Here is a 14065-nt window from a genome sequence, read left to right on the forward strand (position 1 = left end):
CTTGGTCACTGCTGCTTTGCTTCCTGCTCCTCAAGACACCCCAGCAGTGCAGTGCCTCTGGATGCAGCCCTGCTGCAGTGCAGCTCCCCCCTGCAGCTGCCTGGGAATGCCTCCTGCCGCTGTGGGAAGCCAAAAGCTGCTCCTGGCTCTTCCCCCGCCAGGCCCTGCTGCCAGCCAGCACCACAAAGAGGGGAGGGGGTTTCAAAGGAGCACTCCCAGGGAGCTCAGCTCATAAAAGGTGATTTTTTTTTACAACAAAAGTTGCTGCTGTTTACAAAGAGTTTCTGCCTCCCCCTCAGCCCTGCCCGGGGCTGGCCGAGGGCTCTGCACAGCCAGCCTGGGCCCTGCCCCAGGGCAACCTCCCCCCAGCCCCAGGGCAGCCTCCCCCAGCCCCAGGGCACCCCAGGGCAACCTCCCCCAGCCCCAGGGCAGCCTCCCTGCACCTCAGGGCAGCCTCCCTCCACCCTAAGGCAGTCTCCCTCCACGCCCAGGGCAGCTCCCTGCACCCCAAGGTGGCCTTTCCATGCCCCAGGGCAGCCTCCCCCCACCCCAGGGCAGTCTCCCCCAGCCCCAGGCCAGCCTCCCCCCACCCTAAGGGAGCCTTCCCATGCCTCAGGGCAGCCTCCCCCCACCCCAGGGCACCCAAGGGCAGCCTCTCTCAGCCTCAGGGCAGCCTCCTCCCACCCCAGGGGAGCCTCCCTGAATCCCATGGCAGCTCCTTGCACCCCAGGGCAGCCTCCCCAAGCCCCAGGGCAGCCTCCCCCCCGCCCCGGGGCAGACTCCCCCCCACCCCAGGGCACCCCAGGGTGGCCTCCTCCTGCCCCAGGGCAGCCTCCCTGCACCCCAGGGCAGCCTCCTCCCACCCCAGGGGAGCCTCCCTGCATCCCATGGCAGCTCCTTGCACCCCAGGGCAGCCTCCCCCCCACCCCAGGGCAGCCTCCCTGCACCCTAAGGCAGCCTCCCCATGCCTCAGGGCAGCTCCCTGCACCCCAGGGCAGCTCCCTGCACCCCAGGGCGGCCTCCCCCAGCCCCAGGGCGGCTGCTGGGGCTAAGCCTTGGGGGAGAAGGGGTACTGGGGGTGCCACCAGTCGAGCAGCCTGACGCTGTGCACGGGGTCCAGCACCACCTGCAGCCCCTGCTCGGGGCCAGGCCTCCTGCCGCGGCGCTCCGGAGCCTCCTGGAAGTGCAGCCGCACGCGGCGGTGCCGCAGGTCCGAGCTGAGCCCCAGGCTGAACTGCAGGGAGGGAAGACAGCTCATGGGGCTGCAGAGACTGCAGAGACAGCTCCAGGGGCTGCAGAGACAGCTCCAGGGGCTGCAGAGACAGCTCCAGGGGCTGCAGAGACAGCTCCAGGGGCTGCAGAGACAGCTCCAGGGGCTGCAGAGACAGCTCCAGGGGCTGCAGAGACAGCTCCAGGGGCTGCAGAGACAGCTCCAGGGGCTGCAGACAGCTCCAGGGGCTGCAGGCCAGCCCAGCACCCCTGCCCCAGCCTCCCAGCACCACACACACCTCCCTCAGGGGGCTGAGGGCTGCAACACAGCCTCAGGGCTGCTCCTGACCCTCCAGCCCCTGCTCCCTCCTTCCCCCAGCCCCTGCTCCCTCCTGCCCCTGCTCCCTCCTTTCCACAGCCCCTGCTCCCTCCTTCCCCCAGCCCCTGCTCCCTCCTTCCCCCAGCCCCTGCTCCCTCCTGCCCCTGCTCCCTCCTTTCCACAGCCCCTGCTCCCTCCTTCCCCCTGCCCCTGCTCCCTCCTTCCCCTGCTCCCTCCTTCCCCCTGCCCCTGCTCCCTCCTGCCCCTGCTCCCTCCTTCCCCCAGCCCCTGCTCCCTCCTTCCCCCAGCCCCTGCTCCCTCCAGCCCCCAGCCCCTGCTCCCTCCTTCCCCAACCCCTGCTCCCTCCTGCCCCCAGCCCCTGCTCCCTCCTTCCCGCTCCCTCCTTCCCCCAGCCCCTGCTCCCTCCTTCCCCTGCTCCCTCCTGCCCCCAGCCCCTGCTCCCTCCTTCCCCTGCTCCCTCCTTCCCCAGCCCCTGCTCCCTCCTTCCCCTGCTCCCTCCTGCCCCCAGCCCCTGCTCCCTCCTGCCCCCAGCCCCTGCTCCCTCCTTCCCCTGCTCCCTCCTTCCCCAGCCCCTGCTCCCTCCTTCCCCTGCTCCCTCCTGCCCCCAGCCCCTGCTCCCTCCTGCCCCCAGCCCCTGCTCCCTCCTTCCCCTGCTCCCTCCTTTCCCCAGCCCCTGCTCCCTCCTGCCCCTGACCCTCCTGCCCCTGCTCCCTCCTTTCCCCAGCCCCTGCTCCCTCCTTCCCCCAGCCCCTGCTCCCTCCTGCTCCAGCCCCTGCTCCCTCCTTCCCCTGCTCCCTCCTTTCCCCAGCCCCTGCTCCCTCCTTCCCCCTGCCCCTGCTCCCTCCTGCCCCTGCTCCCTCCTTCCCCCAGCCCCTGCTCCCTCCTGCTCCAGCCCCTGCTCCCTCCTTCCCCTGCTCCCTCCTTTCCACAGCCCCTGCTCCCTCCTTCCCCCTGCCCCTGCTCCCTCCTTCCCCTGCTCCCTCCTTCCCCCTGCCCCTGCTCCCTCCTGCCCCTGCTCCCTCCTTCCCCCAGCCCCTGCTCCCTCCTTCCCCCAGCCCCTGCTCCCTCCAGCCCCCAGCCCCTGCTCCCTCCTTCCCCAACCCCTGCTCCCTCCTGCCCCCAGCCCCTGCTCCCTCCTTCCCGCTCCCTCCTTCCCCCAGCCCCTGCTCCCTCCTTCCCCTGCTCCCTCCTTCCCCAGCCCCTGCTCCCTCCTTCCCCTGCTCCCTCCTGCCCCCAGCCCCTGCTCCCTCCTGCCCCCAGCCCCTGCTCCCTCCTGCCCCTGCTCCCTCCTTCCCCAGCCCCTGCTCCCTCCTTCCCCTGCTCCCTCCTTCCCGCTCCCTCCTTCCCCCAGCCCCTGCTCCCTCCTTCCCCTGCTCCCTCCTGCCCCCAGCCCCTGCTCCCTCCTTCCCCTGCTCCCTCCTTCCCCAGCCCCTGCTCCCTCCTTCCCCTGCTCCCTCCTTCCCCAGCCCCTGCTCCCTCCTTCCCCTGCTCCCTCCTGCCCCCAGCCCCTGCTCCCTCCTTCCCCTGCTCCCTCCTTCCCCAGCCCCTGCTCCCTCCTTCCCCTGCTCCCTCCTTTCCCCAGCCCCTGCTCCCTCCTGCCCCTGACCCTCCTGCCCCTGCTCCCTCCTTTCCCCAGCCCCTGCTCCCTCCTTCCCCCAGCCCCTGCTCCCTCCTGCTCCAGCCCCTGCTCCCTCCTTCCCCTGCTCCCTCCTTTCCCCAGCCCCTGCTCCCTCCTTCCCCAGCCCCTGCTCCCTCCTTCCCCTGCTCCCTCCTTTCCCCAGCCCCTGCTCCCTCCTTCCCCAGCCCCTGCTCCCTCCTGCCCCTGCTCCCTCCTTCCCCAGCCCCTCCTCCCCCCAGCCCCTGCTCCCTCCTGCCCCTGCTCCCTCCTGCCCCTGCTCCCTGCTCCCTCCTTCCCCAGCCCCTGCTCCCTCCTTCCCCAGCCCCTGCTCCCTCCTGCCCCAGCCCCTGCTCCCTCCTGCCCCTGCTCCCTGTTCCCTCCTGCCCCAGCCCCTGCTCCCTCCTTCCCCCAGCCCCTGCTCCCTCCTGCCCCAGCCCCTGCTCCCTCCTTCCCCCAGCCCCTGCTCCCTCCTTCCCCCAGCCCCTGCTCCCTCCTCCCCCCAGCCCCTGCTCCCTCCTTCCCCCAGCCCCTGCTCCCTCCTTCCCCAGCCCCTGCTCCCTCCTTCCCCCAGCCCCTGCTCCCTCCTGCCCCTGCTCCCTCCAGCCCCAGCCCCTGCTCCCTCCAGCCCCAGCCCCTGCTCCCTCCTGCCCAGCCTCAGCAGCTCTGAGGCTCTGCCTGCCTCTGCTGCACCACCTAGGGCAGAGCTGAGGGGAGGGCAGAAGGCAAACTGAGGACAGCCTCAGCCTTCAGTGGCTGCTTCCTGGGGCCTGGGAGTCTCTTGCACTCTGAAGGCTTCCAGGGCTCTGCTCTCTGTCCCCCTCTGATCCTCTGCCTCCAGAGCCCTGCAGGGGGCTGAGGGCTGCAGCAGAGAGCTTCCCCCAGCAGCCAGGAGGGGACCTGTGGCTCTGCTGGCAGCAGGGCTGGGAGGCACTCACCAGGGTGAAGGTCATGCCCATGACTATGGGCACGAAGGTGAAGTTGAAGGTGGTGATCTGCAGCAGGCAGCAGTCCTGGTCTGGGTTGGTGTGCACCTCCTCATACTGCCTGGGGGGCTGGAGGCCCTTGCAGCATTGGCTCTTACACCTGGGAGACTGAACAGGAAAGAGAGAGAGACTCCTGCAGCTGCCCAGGGGGGGCAGGAGCTGGCCCTCACCCCCTGCCCACACCTGTGGGCACAGCCTGGCTCCAACACCAGGGAACCACAGGATGGCAGGGGTGGGAAGGACCCCCAGGGGCTGGAAAGGACCTCCAGGGGGTGGGAAGGACCTCCAGGGGGTGGGAAGGACCTCCAGGGGGTGGGAAGGACCTCCAGGGGGTGGAGGAGACCCCCCAGGGGTTGGAGGGGAGCCCCCAGGGGCTGGAAGGGAGCCCCCAGGGGTTGGAGGGGACCTCCCAGGAGCTGGAAGGGACCCTCCAGGGGCTGGAAAGGTCCTCCCAAGGGTTGGAAAGGACCTCCCTAGGGTTGGAAAGGACCTCCCTAGGGTTGGAAAGGACCTCCCAGGGGTTGGAAAGGACCTCCCAGGGGTTGGAAAGGACCTCCCAGGGGTTGGAAAGGACCTCCCAGGGGTTGGAGGGGACCTCCCAAGGGTGGGAAGGGACCTCCAGGGGCTGGAAGGGAATCCCCAGGGGTTGGAAGGGACCCCCAGGGGGTGGGAAGGACCCCCAGGGGCTGGAAGGGACCCCCAGGGGGTGGGAAGGGACCTCCAGGGGCTGTAAAGGACCTCCCAAGGGTTGGAAGGGACCTCCCAAGGGTGGGAAGGGTCCTCTTAGGGGTTGGAAAGGACCCCCAGGGGTTGAAAGGGACCTCCCAGGGGCTGGAAGGGAGCCCCCAGGGGTGGGAAAGGACACCCAGGGGCTGGAATCGTCCTCCCAAGGGTTGGAAAGGACCTCCCAGGGGTTGGAAGGGACCCTCAGGGGTTGGAAGGGACCCCCCAGGGGGTGGGAAGGACCCCCCAGGGGCTGGGAAGGACACCCCCAGGGGCTGGGAAGGTCCTCCCAAGGGTTGGAAGGGACCCCACAGGGGCTGGAAAGGATCCCATGGGGCTGGAAGGGACCTCCAGGGGTGGAAAGGACCTCCAGGGGCTGGAAAAGACCCCCAGGGGCTGGAAAGGACCCCCAGGGGGTTGTAAGGGACCCCCAGGGCCTGGAAGGGACCTCCAAGCTCCAGCTGGACCTGCAGCCCTTTGGGTCTATTTCAGCACAGCTGAGGGTGGCTGCTGCCATCCTAGGGGGATCTGTCACTGATCAGATCTGCTCACTGCAGGGCCAGGAGAGGCTGGGCAGGCAGCAGGGCCTGAGGCCTGCTCTGCTGTGCTCTCAGGAGGGCTCTGCAAGCAGCCAGGGAATCCTGAGACCCTGGCAGGAGTGGATGATCTCAGAGGAAGTCTATGGCAGCACAGTGGGAGGGCTTGGGGGAGCCCTCTGCAGATCATCCAAGCCACCCCCCCTGCAAAGCAGGACCCCTGGGGGCAGCTCCAAGCAGGTTCTGAAGGCCTCCAGAGGAGGAGAACTCCACAAGCACAAAGGCCATGGCTCAGGGCAGGCAGCCTGCAGAGGGGAGAGCTGAAGTGCTGAGGCAGCCTGCTGTGAGCCCCACTGCTCCCTGGCAGGGTTGGATGGCTGCAGGGCTGAGCATCACAGAACCAAGCTGCCTGCAAGAGCTCAGAGCTCAGCAAGTCCAAGCTGTCCCCCAGCACCTCCTGACAGCTAAACCCTGGCTCCAAGTGCCACATCCAATCCCCTCCTGCACACCTCCAGGCACAGGGACTCCACCACCTCCCTGGGCAGCACAGCCCCAGGGCCAATCTCTCTGCCTGGGAAGAACTTTCTCCTCTGCCCCTCTGCCCAGCCTCTCCAGGTCCCTCTGCAGAGCTCTCCCAGCCTCTGCCAGCTCCACTCCTGCCCCCAGCTTCCTTCCAATGCCACAGGAAGCTCCAGGTCCTGCTCTGTTTGTCCCCTGGCACCACACAGGCTGGGCTTTGGCAGTGCCCAGGAGTGATGGCCACTTGGACCTGAGGATCTTGAAGGTCTTTCCCAAGCTCAACCATTTTGCAGTTGCACAGCTTCCTGCCAGCTCACAGGGTTAGGCTTGGGGCACCAAAGGATCCAAGCCCCATGAGGCCACAGCAATCCCTGCCAGGCTGCTCCATGCCTTGGCAGCCCAGACTGAGCCCTGAGTGCTGCTGCAGAGCTGCTTTGGCTCCTCAGGGCAGTCAGAGTTTCCATTTCTTCCCTGGGCACAGCCAAAGTTTCCATGGAGTCATGGAATCAAAGCAGTGGGAAAAGAGCTCAGAGCTCAGCAAGTCCAAGCTCTCACCCAGCACCTCCTGACAACCAAACCCTGGCTCCAAGTGCCACATCCAAGCCCCTCTGGAACACCTCCAGGGATGGGGACTCCACCACCTCCCTGGGCAGCACATCCCCAAGGCCAGTCTCTCTTGATGGGAAGAACTTTCTCCTCCCCTCCAGCCTAAACCTCCCCTGGCACAGCTTGAGACTGTGTCCTCTTGTTCTGCTGCTGGGTGCCTGGGAGAAGAGCCCAACCCCCACCTGGCTCCAACCTCCCTGCAGGGAGTTGCAGAGAGCAAGAAGGTCTCCCCTGAGCCTCCTCTTCTGCAGGCTAAGCAACCCCAGCTCCCTCAGCCTCTCCTCCCAGGGCTGTGCCCCAGACCCCTTCCCAGTTTGTTGCCCTTAAGTAAGACCTGAGAAAGCTGCAGTCAGGAAGGGAAAGTCCTTGCTGCAGGGCAGCAGAGTGCAGCAGGATCTATTTAGCACAGGCACAAGGAAAAGCACATTGACAGTCAAAACAAGCAGGAAGTGAAGCTGCTTAACCCCAGCCCAGGTGGGTGACTGGGCCCAGCTCAAGTGGGACTCTTTCACCAGCCACTGGTAGCTTCAAAGCCATTGCAGAGCCCAGGAGCTGCCTGAGCTCTGTGCTCAGAGAAGGCTTTGTGCTGGGCAGGCTGTGGATGTGGTCTGCCTGGACTGCAGCAAGGCCTTGGCCACCATCCCCCACAGCCAACCCCTGGCCAAGCTGTCAGCCCCTGGCTGGGACAGCAGCTCTCTGAGCTGGGTGAGGAACTGGCTGGAGGCTGAGCCCAGAGAGTGGTGGTGAATGGTGCCACAGCCAGCTGGCAGCCAGGCACCAGTGCTGTGCCCCAGGGAGCAGGGCTGGGCCCTGTGCTCTTTAACATCTTCATTGATGATCTGGAGGAGGGGATGGAGTCAGTCAGCAGCAAATGTGCAGCTGACAGCAAGCTGGGGGCAGAGGTTGGTCAGTGAGAGGGCAGAAGGGCTCTGCAGAGGGACCTTGCCAGGCTGCACAGCTGGGCAGAGGCCAACAGGATGGCATTCAACAAGTCCCAGTGCCAGGGGCTGCACTTTGGCCACAGCAACCCCAGGCAGAGCTGCAGGCTGGGGGCAGAGTGGCTGAGAGCTGCCAAAGAGAGAGGGAGCTGGGGGTGCTGATTGACAGCTGCCTGAACAGGAGCCAGCAGTGTGCCCAGGGGGCCCAAAAGGCCAAGGGCATCCTGGCCTGCAGCAGGCAGAGTGTGGCCAGCAGGAGCAGGGAAGTCCTTGTGCCCCTGGACTCTGCATTGGTTAGGCCACACCTGGAGTCCTGTGTCCAGCTCTGGGCCCCTCAGGTCAGGAAGGAGATTGAGAGACTTGAAGGTGTCCAGAGAAGGGCAACAGAGCTGGGGAGGGGTCTGGAGCACAGCCCTGGGAGGAGAGGCTGAGGGAGCTGGGGTTGCTTAGCCTGCAGAAGAGGAGGCTCAGGGGAGACCTTCTTGCTCTCTGCAACTCCCTGCAGGGAGGTTGGAGCCAGGTGGGGGTTGGGCTCTTCTCCCAGGCAAGCAGCACCAGAACAAGAGGACACAGACTCAAGCTGTGCCAGGGGAGGTTTAGGCTGGAGGTGAGGAGAAAGTTCTTCCCAGAGAGAGTTGTTGGCCCTTGGGATGTGCTGCCCAGGGAGGTGGTGGAGTCCCCATCCCTGGAGGTGTTCCAGAGGGGATTGGATGTGGCACTTGGAGCCATGGTTTGGTCATGAGGTCTGTGGTGACAGCTTGGGCTTGATGATCCTCGAGGTCTCTTCCAACCTTGGTGACTCTGTGACACTGTGAGCTACCCTGCTATGACTTTTCTTTCCCCCTGCTGGGAAGGTATCTTCCTTTCCCCCCTCCCCACCCCCAAGTCAAACTCCTCACTGCCCCCCAAGCAGCCCCAGCCCCTGCTGCCTCTCCCCTACCTGCTTCTTGAACTTGAAGTTGAATTCCCACATTGCTTCTTGTCTGTTGCCTTGAATCTTCTTGCACCAGAAGAGCAGGCACTGAGGTGGAGAGAGAAAGACAAACCCAGGAGCTCAGCTGGGCAACCCTCCCAGGCAGCACTGGCAGAAGCTTGGAGCACAGCTGGAAGGCTGCCAGCTGCCAACAGCAGCAGAGAGGAGCAGGGAGGAGGCAGCTGCTCCAACCAGCTGTGCTCAGAGGCCACAGGCAGCAGCCTCAGCCCCCCAGCTCCACGCTGCCCAACTGCTGCTGCAGCTGGGAGACACAGCATGGAGCCACTGCCCACAGAGCCACTGCCCACAGAGCCACTGCATGGAGACCTCCACAGCTCCTCCAGCCCAAGCCCTGCAGCCAGCAGGGACATCCTCCACTGGGTCAGGCTGCTCAGAGCCCTGGGGATCCTCCCCCCAGAGGCCCAGGACATGCAGCACAGAAGAGCAGCAGCAGAAGCTGCAGCCAAATGCAGCCCCAGCTGGGCTGTGAGGAGGGCAGGAGGAGCAGGGAATGCTTTGGGCTAGAAGAGACCTTCAAGACCATCCAGCTCCAGCCCCTGCCATGGGCAGGGACCCCTCCCACCAGCACAGCCTGCTCAGGGCCTCATCCAGCCTGGTCCTGAACACCTGCAGGGTCCCTACTCATCCCCAGCCTCCCTGGGCAGGCTGCTGCAGTGGGAGGAGATCTCCAGCAGGTTCAGAGCAGGACCTGTCTGCAGGCCATGTAGCCACACCACAAAGCCCTCCCTGCCCTGCAGCCTCTCCCTGCACTTCTCCCCTCCCCAGCTTGGGCTTTCTCTGAGCTGTGCCCAAGGATTTCCTCCTCAGAGGAACCTCTGACTCCTTCTCCTGGCCTCTCCTGGCCACTTTTGGGCCCCTGCTGAGCTGCTGGAGGCTTCAGCTTCAGAAAGGACCTCCTGGCCTTGCCAGCAGCAGTGTGACCCCTGGGGGTTGGCCACATGGAGAGCTTTCTGGAGGCTGTTCCTCAGGGCCTGCAGGGAAGAACCTCCTGGTGGTGCAGCCACAGCATCACAGAATGGTTTGGGCTGGAAGGGAGCTGCACAGCTCACCCAGTCCAACCCCTGCACTCAGCAGGGACATCCTCCACTGGGTCAGGTTGCCCAGAGCCCTCTCCAGCCTCACCTGGAAGATCTCCAGGGCTGGAGCCTCAACCCCCTCCCTGGGCAACCTGCTGCAGTGTTCCAGCAGCCTCCTGGGGCAGAACTTGTTCCTCACATCCAATCTCAATCTGCTCTGCTCTGCTTTGAAGCCATTGCCCCTGGGCCTGGCCCTGCAGGCCTTTACAGTCTCTCCCCAGCAGCATTCCTGAAGCCCCTTCAGGTCCTGGCAGTTGCTCTAAGGTCTCCCTGGAGCCTTCTCCTCTCCAGGCTGAACACCCCCAGCCCCCTCAGCCTGCCCTCACAGCAGAGCTGCTCCAACCCCCTGAGCATTCTCCTGGCCTCCTCTGGAGCCTCTCCACCAGCTCCAGGTCCTTCCTGTGCTGAGGGCTCCAGCCCTGCACCCAGGCCTGCAGGTGAGGTCTCAGCAGAGCACAGAGGCAGAGTCTCCTCTCTGGCTCTGCTGGCAGCACTGCTTTGGCTGCAGCCCAGGCTGGGGTTGGCCTCCTGTGCTGCAGGCTCACCCTGCCTGCTGCTGGCCAGCTTCTCCCCCACCAGCACCCCCAAGGCCTCTGCCTCAGGGCTGCTTTCCATCCCCTCCTCCCCCAGCCTGTGCTGACAGTGAGGATTGCTCCAGCCCAGGTGCAGAGCCCTGCCCTGGCTCTGGCTGTACCTCATGAGGTTCCCCTGGGCCCCAGCTCTGCAGCCTGCCCAGGTCCCTCTGGCACCACCCAGCCTGGTGCCATCTGCACACTGCTGCTGGTGCAGTCAACCTCTGTGGCTCTGTCACTGACTCCAACATTAAACAGCACAGGTCCCAGTGTGGAGCCCTGAGGGCCAGCTCTGTCCCTGCTCTCCAGCTGGACTTCAAGCCCTTGAGCAGCAGCCTCTGGCTGCAACCAGCCAGCCAGCTCCTTACCCAGCACTGAGCAGTGCACCCAGCACAGCCATCCCCCTCCAGGGTGCTGAGCAGGATGCTGTGGGGGACTGTGCCAAAGGCCCTGCAGGAGTCCAGGCAGATCTCATCCCTAGGCTGTCCCTTATCCACTGACAGAGGCCCTCTGTCACAGAAGGCCACTGGGTGATGTGCTGAGCAGAACTACCCCTGGTGCAAGCTCTCCTCTTCCCCAGGCAGGGGGGAGTGGCACAGGCACCCACTGCCCCCCTCCCCCCCCAAGAGCTCCCTTTAAACCAGCCCCCAAAGTGAGGAAGGACTGCAACCAGAGGAGAGAATCCAAGGGGAAAGGCAAGGGTGGATCCATGAGCTGTGAGCTGACAGATGAGGAAGTCTCTAAGCCACTGTGGGCTCAAAAGAAGGGCCTGACATCCCCAGCCACTGACTGCCACGTGCCACAGTACAAAAGCACTGCCAGGAGAGCACAGCCTGGTCCAGCCCCTGTCCCTCTGCAAATGGAGATGAGGAAAGGGCCTCAAAGAGCACCAGAGGCAGCCAGTGCTGCCCTCCCCCACAGGCAGCCAGCAGCAGCCCTCCAGTTCCACCCAGTTCCTCCTGTGGGGTCCCCAGGGCCCACTGCAGCATGCAGCACCCAGCCCAGGGCAGGAGCCTCAGCAGGGCTCCAGGATGAAAGAGGAAGGAACAAAATCCCCTGGCCAGCCCAGAGCAGGAGGCAGCAGCCTTGGCCAGCCCAGAGCAGAAGCTGGCAGGCCCACCAGCCAGCCCTGGCACAGCAGAGGTGCCAGCCCCAGCTGGGTTCATCACACCAGTGCCAGCAGGAAGCCCTAGAGGGACTTTTGCCCTTCCACAGCCCCTCCCATGCCCAGAGAGGGCTGCAGGGGCAATCCCATTCCTGGAGGTCAACTGCAGGACAGAGTGAGGCCAAGCGAAACGAGGCCAGAGAGCAGCTCCCACCAGGGGGCGCTGCAATAGAGACCCGGGCAGGCCAGCAGGCCCTCGGCTTCCACTCTGACTCAGGCCCACAAACAAGAGCCCCTCCAGGACCTTCACCTCACCAACACGAGTGCCCCAGTAAGCCATCAGGAACTGGTTCAGGACCTGCTGAGCCACTTGGGCACTCACAAGCCCATGGGGCTGGATGGGATCCACCCTAGGGTGCTGAGAGAGCTGGCAGAGGAGCTGCTCTCCATCATTCTCCTCCAGTCCTGGCTTGCTGGAGAGCTCCCAACTGACTGAAACTGGTCAATGTGGTCCCCATCCACAAGAAGGGTCAGATGGAGGAAGCTGGAAACTCCAGGCCTGGCAGCCTGAGCTCAGTGCCAGGGAAAGTGATGGAGCAGATTATCCTGGGGGCAATAACTGCACCTGAAGGATGGCCAAGGGCTCAGGCCCAGCCAGCATGGATTCAGGAAGGGCAGCTCCTGCCTCTCCAACCTGAGCTCCTTCCATGCCCAGGTGACTGCCTGGTGGCTGTGGGGCAGGCTGTGGATGTGGTCTGCCTGGACTGCAGCAAGGCCTTTGCCACCATCCCCCACAGCCAACCCCTGGCCAAGCTGTCAGCCCCTGGCTGGGACAGCAGCTCTCTGAGCTGGGTGAGGAACTGGCTGGAGGCTGAGCCCAGAGAGTGGTGGTGAATGGTGCCACAGCCAGCTGGCAGCCAGGCACCAGTGCTGTGCCCCAGGGAGCAGTGCTGGGCCCTGTGCTCTTTAACATCTTCATTGATGATCTGGAGGAGGGGATGGAGTCAGTCAGCAGCAAATGTGCAGCTGACAGCAAGCTGGGGGCAGAGGTTGGTCAGTGAGAGGACAGAAGGGCTCTGCAGAGGGACCTTGCCAGGCTGCACAGCTGGGCAGAGGCCAACAGGATGGCATTCAACAAGTCCCAGTGCCAGGGGCTGCACTTTGGCCACAGCAACCCCAGGCAGAGCTACAGGCTGGGGGCAGAGTGGCTGAGAGCTGCCAAAGAGAGAGGGAGCTGGGGGTGCTGATTGACAGCTGCCTGAACAGGAGCCAGCAGTGTGCCCAGGGGGCCAAGAAGGCCAAGGGCATCCTGGCCTGCAGCAGGAAGAGTGTGGCCAGCAGGAGCAGGGAAGTCCTTGTGCCCCTGGACTCTGCATTGGTTAGGCCACACCTGGAGTCCTGTGTCCAGCTCTGGGCTCCTCAGGTCAGGAAGGAGATTGAGAGACTTGAAGGTGTCCAGAGAAGGGCAACAAAGCTGGGGAGGGGTCTGGAGCACAGCCCTGGGAGGAGAGGCTGAGGGAGCTGGGGTTGCTTAGCCTGCAGAAGAGGAGGCTCAGGGGAGACCTTCTTGCTCTCTGCAACTCCCTGAAGGGAGGTTGGAGCCAGGTGGGGGTTGAGCTCTTCTCCCAGGCACCCAGCACCAGAACAAGAGGACACAGTCTCAAGCTGTGCCAGGGGAGGTTTAGGCTGGAGGGGAGGAGAAAGTTCTTCCCAGAGAGAGTTGTTGGCCCTTGGGATGTGCTGCCCAGGGAGGTGGTGGAGTCCCCATCCCTGGAGGTGTTCAAGAGGGGATTGGATGTGGCACTTGGTGCCATGGTTTGGTCATGAGGTCTGTGTTGATAGGTTTGACTTGATGATCCTCGAGGTCCTTTCCAACCTTAGTGATACTGTGAGACTATAACACAGCTGGGTGGAGCCAAAGCTCTAGGAACATGCACCAGGCAGACTCCAGCCGGGAGGAGGTGGCTCTCAGCTTGATTTTTCCTCCCACCACCACCACCACCAGCAGCACAAAAAGCTTCTCCAGACCTGCACTGCACTCAGGGGAGCAGCAGCAGCTGCTCCTCCTGGCTTTAACTGCACCACGGGCTGGCCACCTGCAGGGACACAGCCCTGGGGGCTGGCAGCTGGCTGGGGGATGGCAAGTAGTGAAGCACAAAAGGTTAAGTACCTCCTAAGGGGCAGAGGATGTCGTCCGGGGTCTGCCGTCCTGTCCTGCCCTTCCCTTCGGAGGCGCCGCGGGGCCAGCTCCGCCCAAATTAAGGGGGGGTGTCTTTAAAGGGCAGAGACTCCTGCTGCCACCATAAGGGCTCCAGTGTCCCACACAAGCTAGGCTAGGGAAAGAGAAAAGGAAATTAAAGAGGAGAAGCCGGAGTTGGGTCCCGGCTGGGCCCGGGGGGCTCGGCACACGCAGCCCCGGGCGGCCGCCCCCGCTCGCCACCGCCCGCAGGGGGAAGCCCACAGCCTGGGGAGGCAGCAAGGGGGGCAGGCAGCCCCACAGCCTGGGGAGGCAGCAAGGGGGGAGGCAGCCCCAGCCCCTGCCCCAGCAGCACAGGGCGAGCTGGGCCCTGCAGTGCAGCAGCAGAGCCAGGCCAGGCTGGGGGTGGCTGTGCCGCGCTCCGAGGGCTGAGGTCAAACCCCTGCTGCCCTCACCAGGCCTCCTGGCTGTTCCATTTCCTCTTTCCCAGGCTGGGGACCAGCAGCCTGAGCCTGCAGGACCTCCCTCAGGCTGCCAGGAGAGGAGCAGCACTAGCAGTGGGCACCAAAGCCGTTATGGTGTCAACAGGAGCACTTCCCCAACACCCACCCTGCCAGCAGCCCCTCCGGCCCTGCAGCATCTGAGGCCC

At 64.8% G+C, this 14065-nt stretch overlaps 1 protein-coding gene across 1 annotated transcript in view; it reads right to left on the bottom strand.

The window, feature by feature from the left end:
• Positions 1-640: 640 nt before the first annotated feature.
• The window catches only part of TMEM183A (transmembrane protein 183A), a 32423-nt gene continuing 18998 nt past the window's right edge, over positions 641-14065 (bottom strand). The window contains 4 exon segments of the mRNA XM_068164710.1: positions 641-853; positions 1020-1234; positions 4103-4258; positions 8413-8493. Of these exon segments, the coding sequence (XP_068020811.1) occupies positions 1049-1234; positions 4103-4258; positions 8413-8493 (423 nt within the window). The 3' untranslated portion in view covers positions 641-853; positions 1020-1048.

The sequence above is a fragment of the Melanerpes formicivorus genome, unplaced genomic scaffold, assembly GCF_026170545.1.
Source record: "Melanerpes formicivorus ecotype bairdi unplaced genomic scaffold, bMelFor1.0.p_v2 SCAF_82, whole genome shotgun sequence".
NCBI lineage: Eukaryota > Metazoa > Chordata > Aves > Piciformes > Picidae > Melanerpes > Melanerpes formicivorus.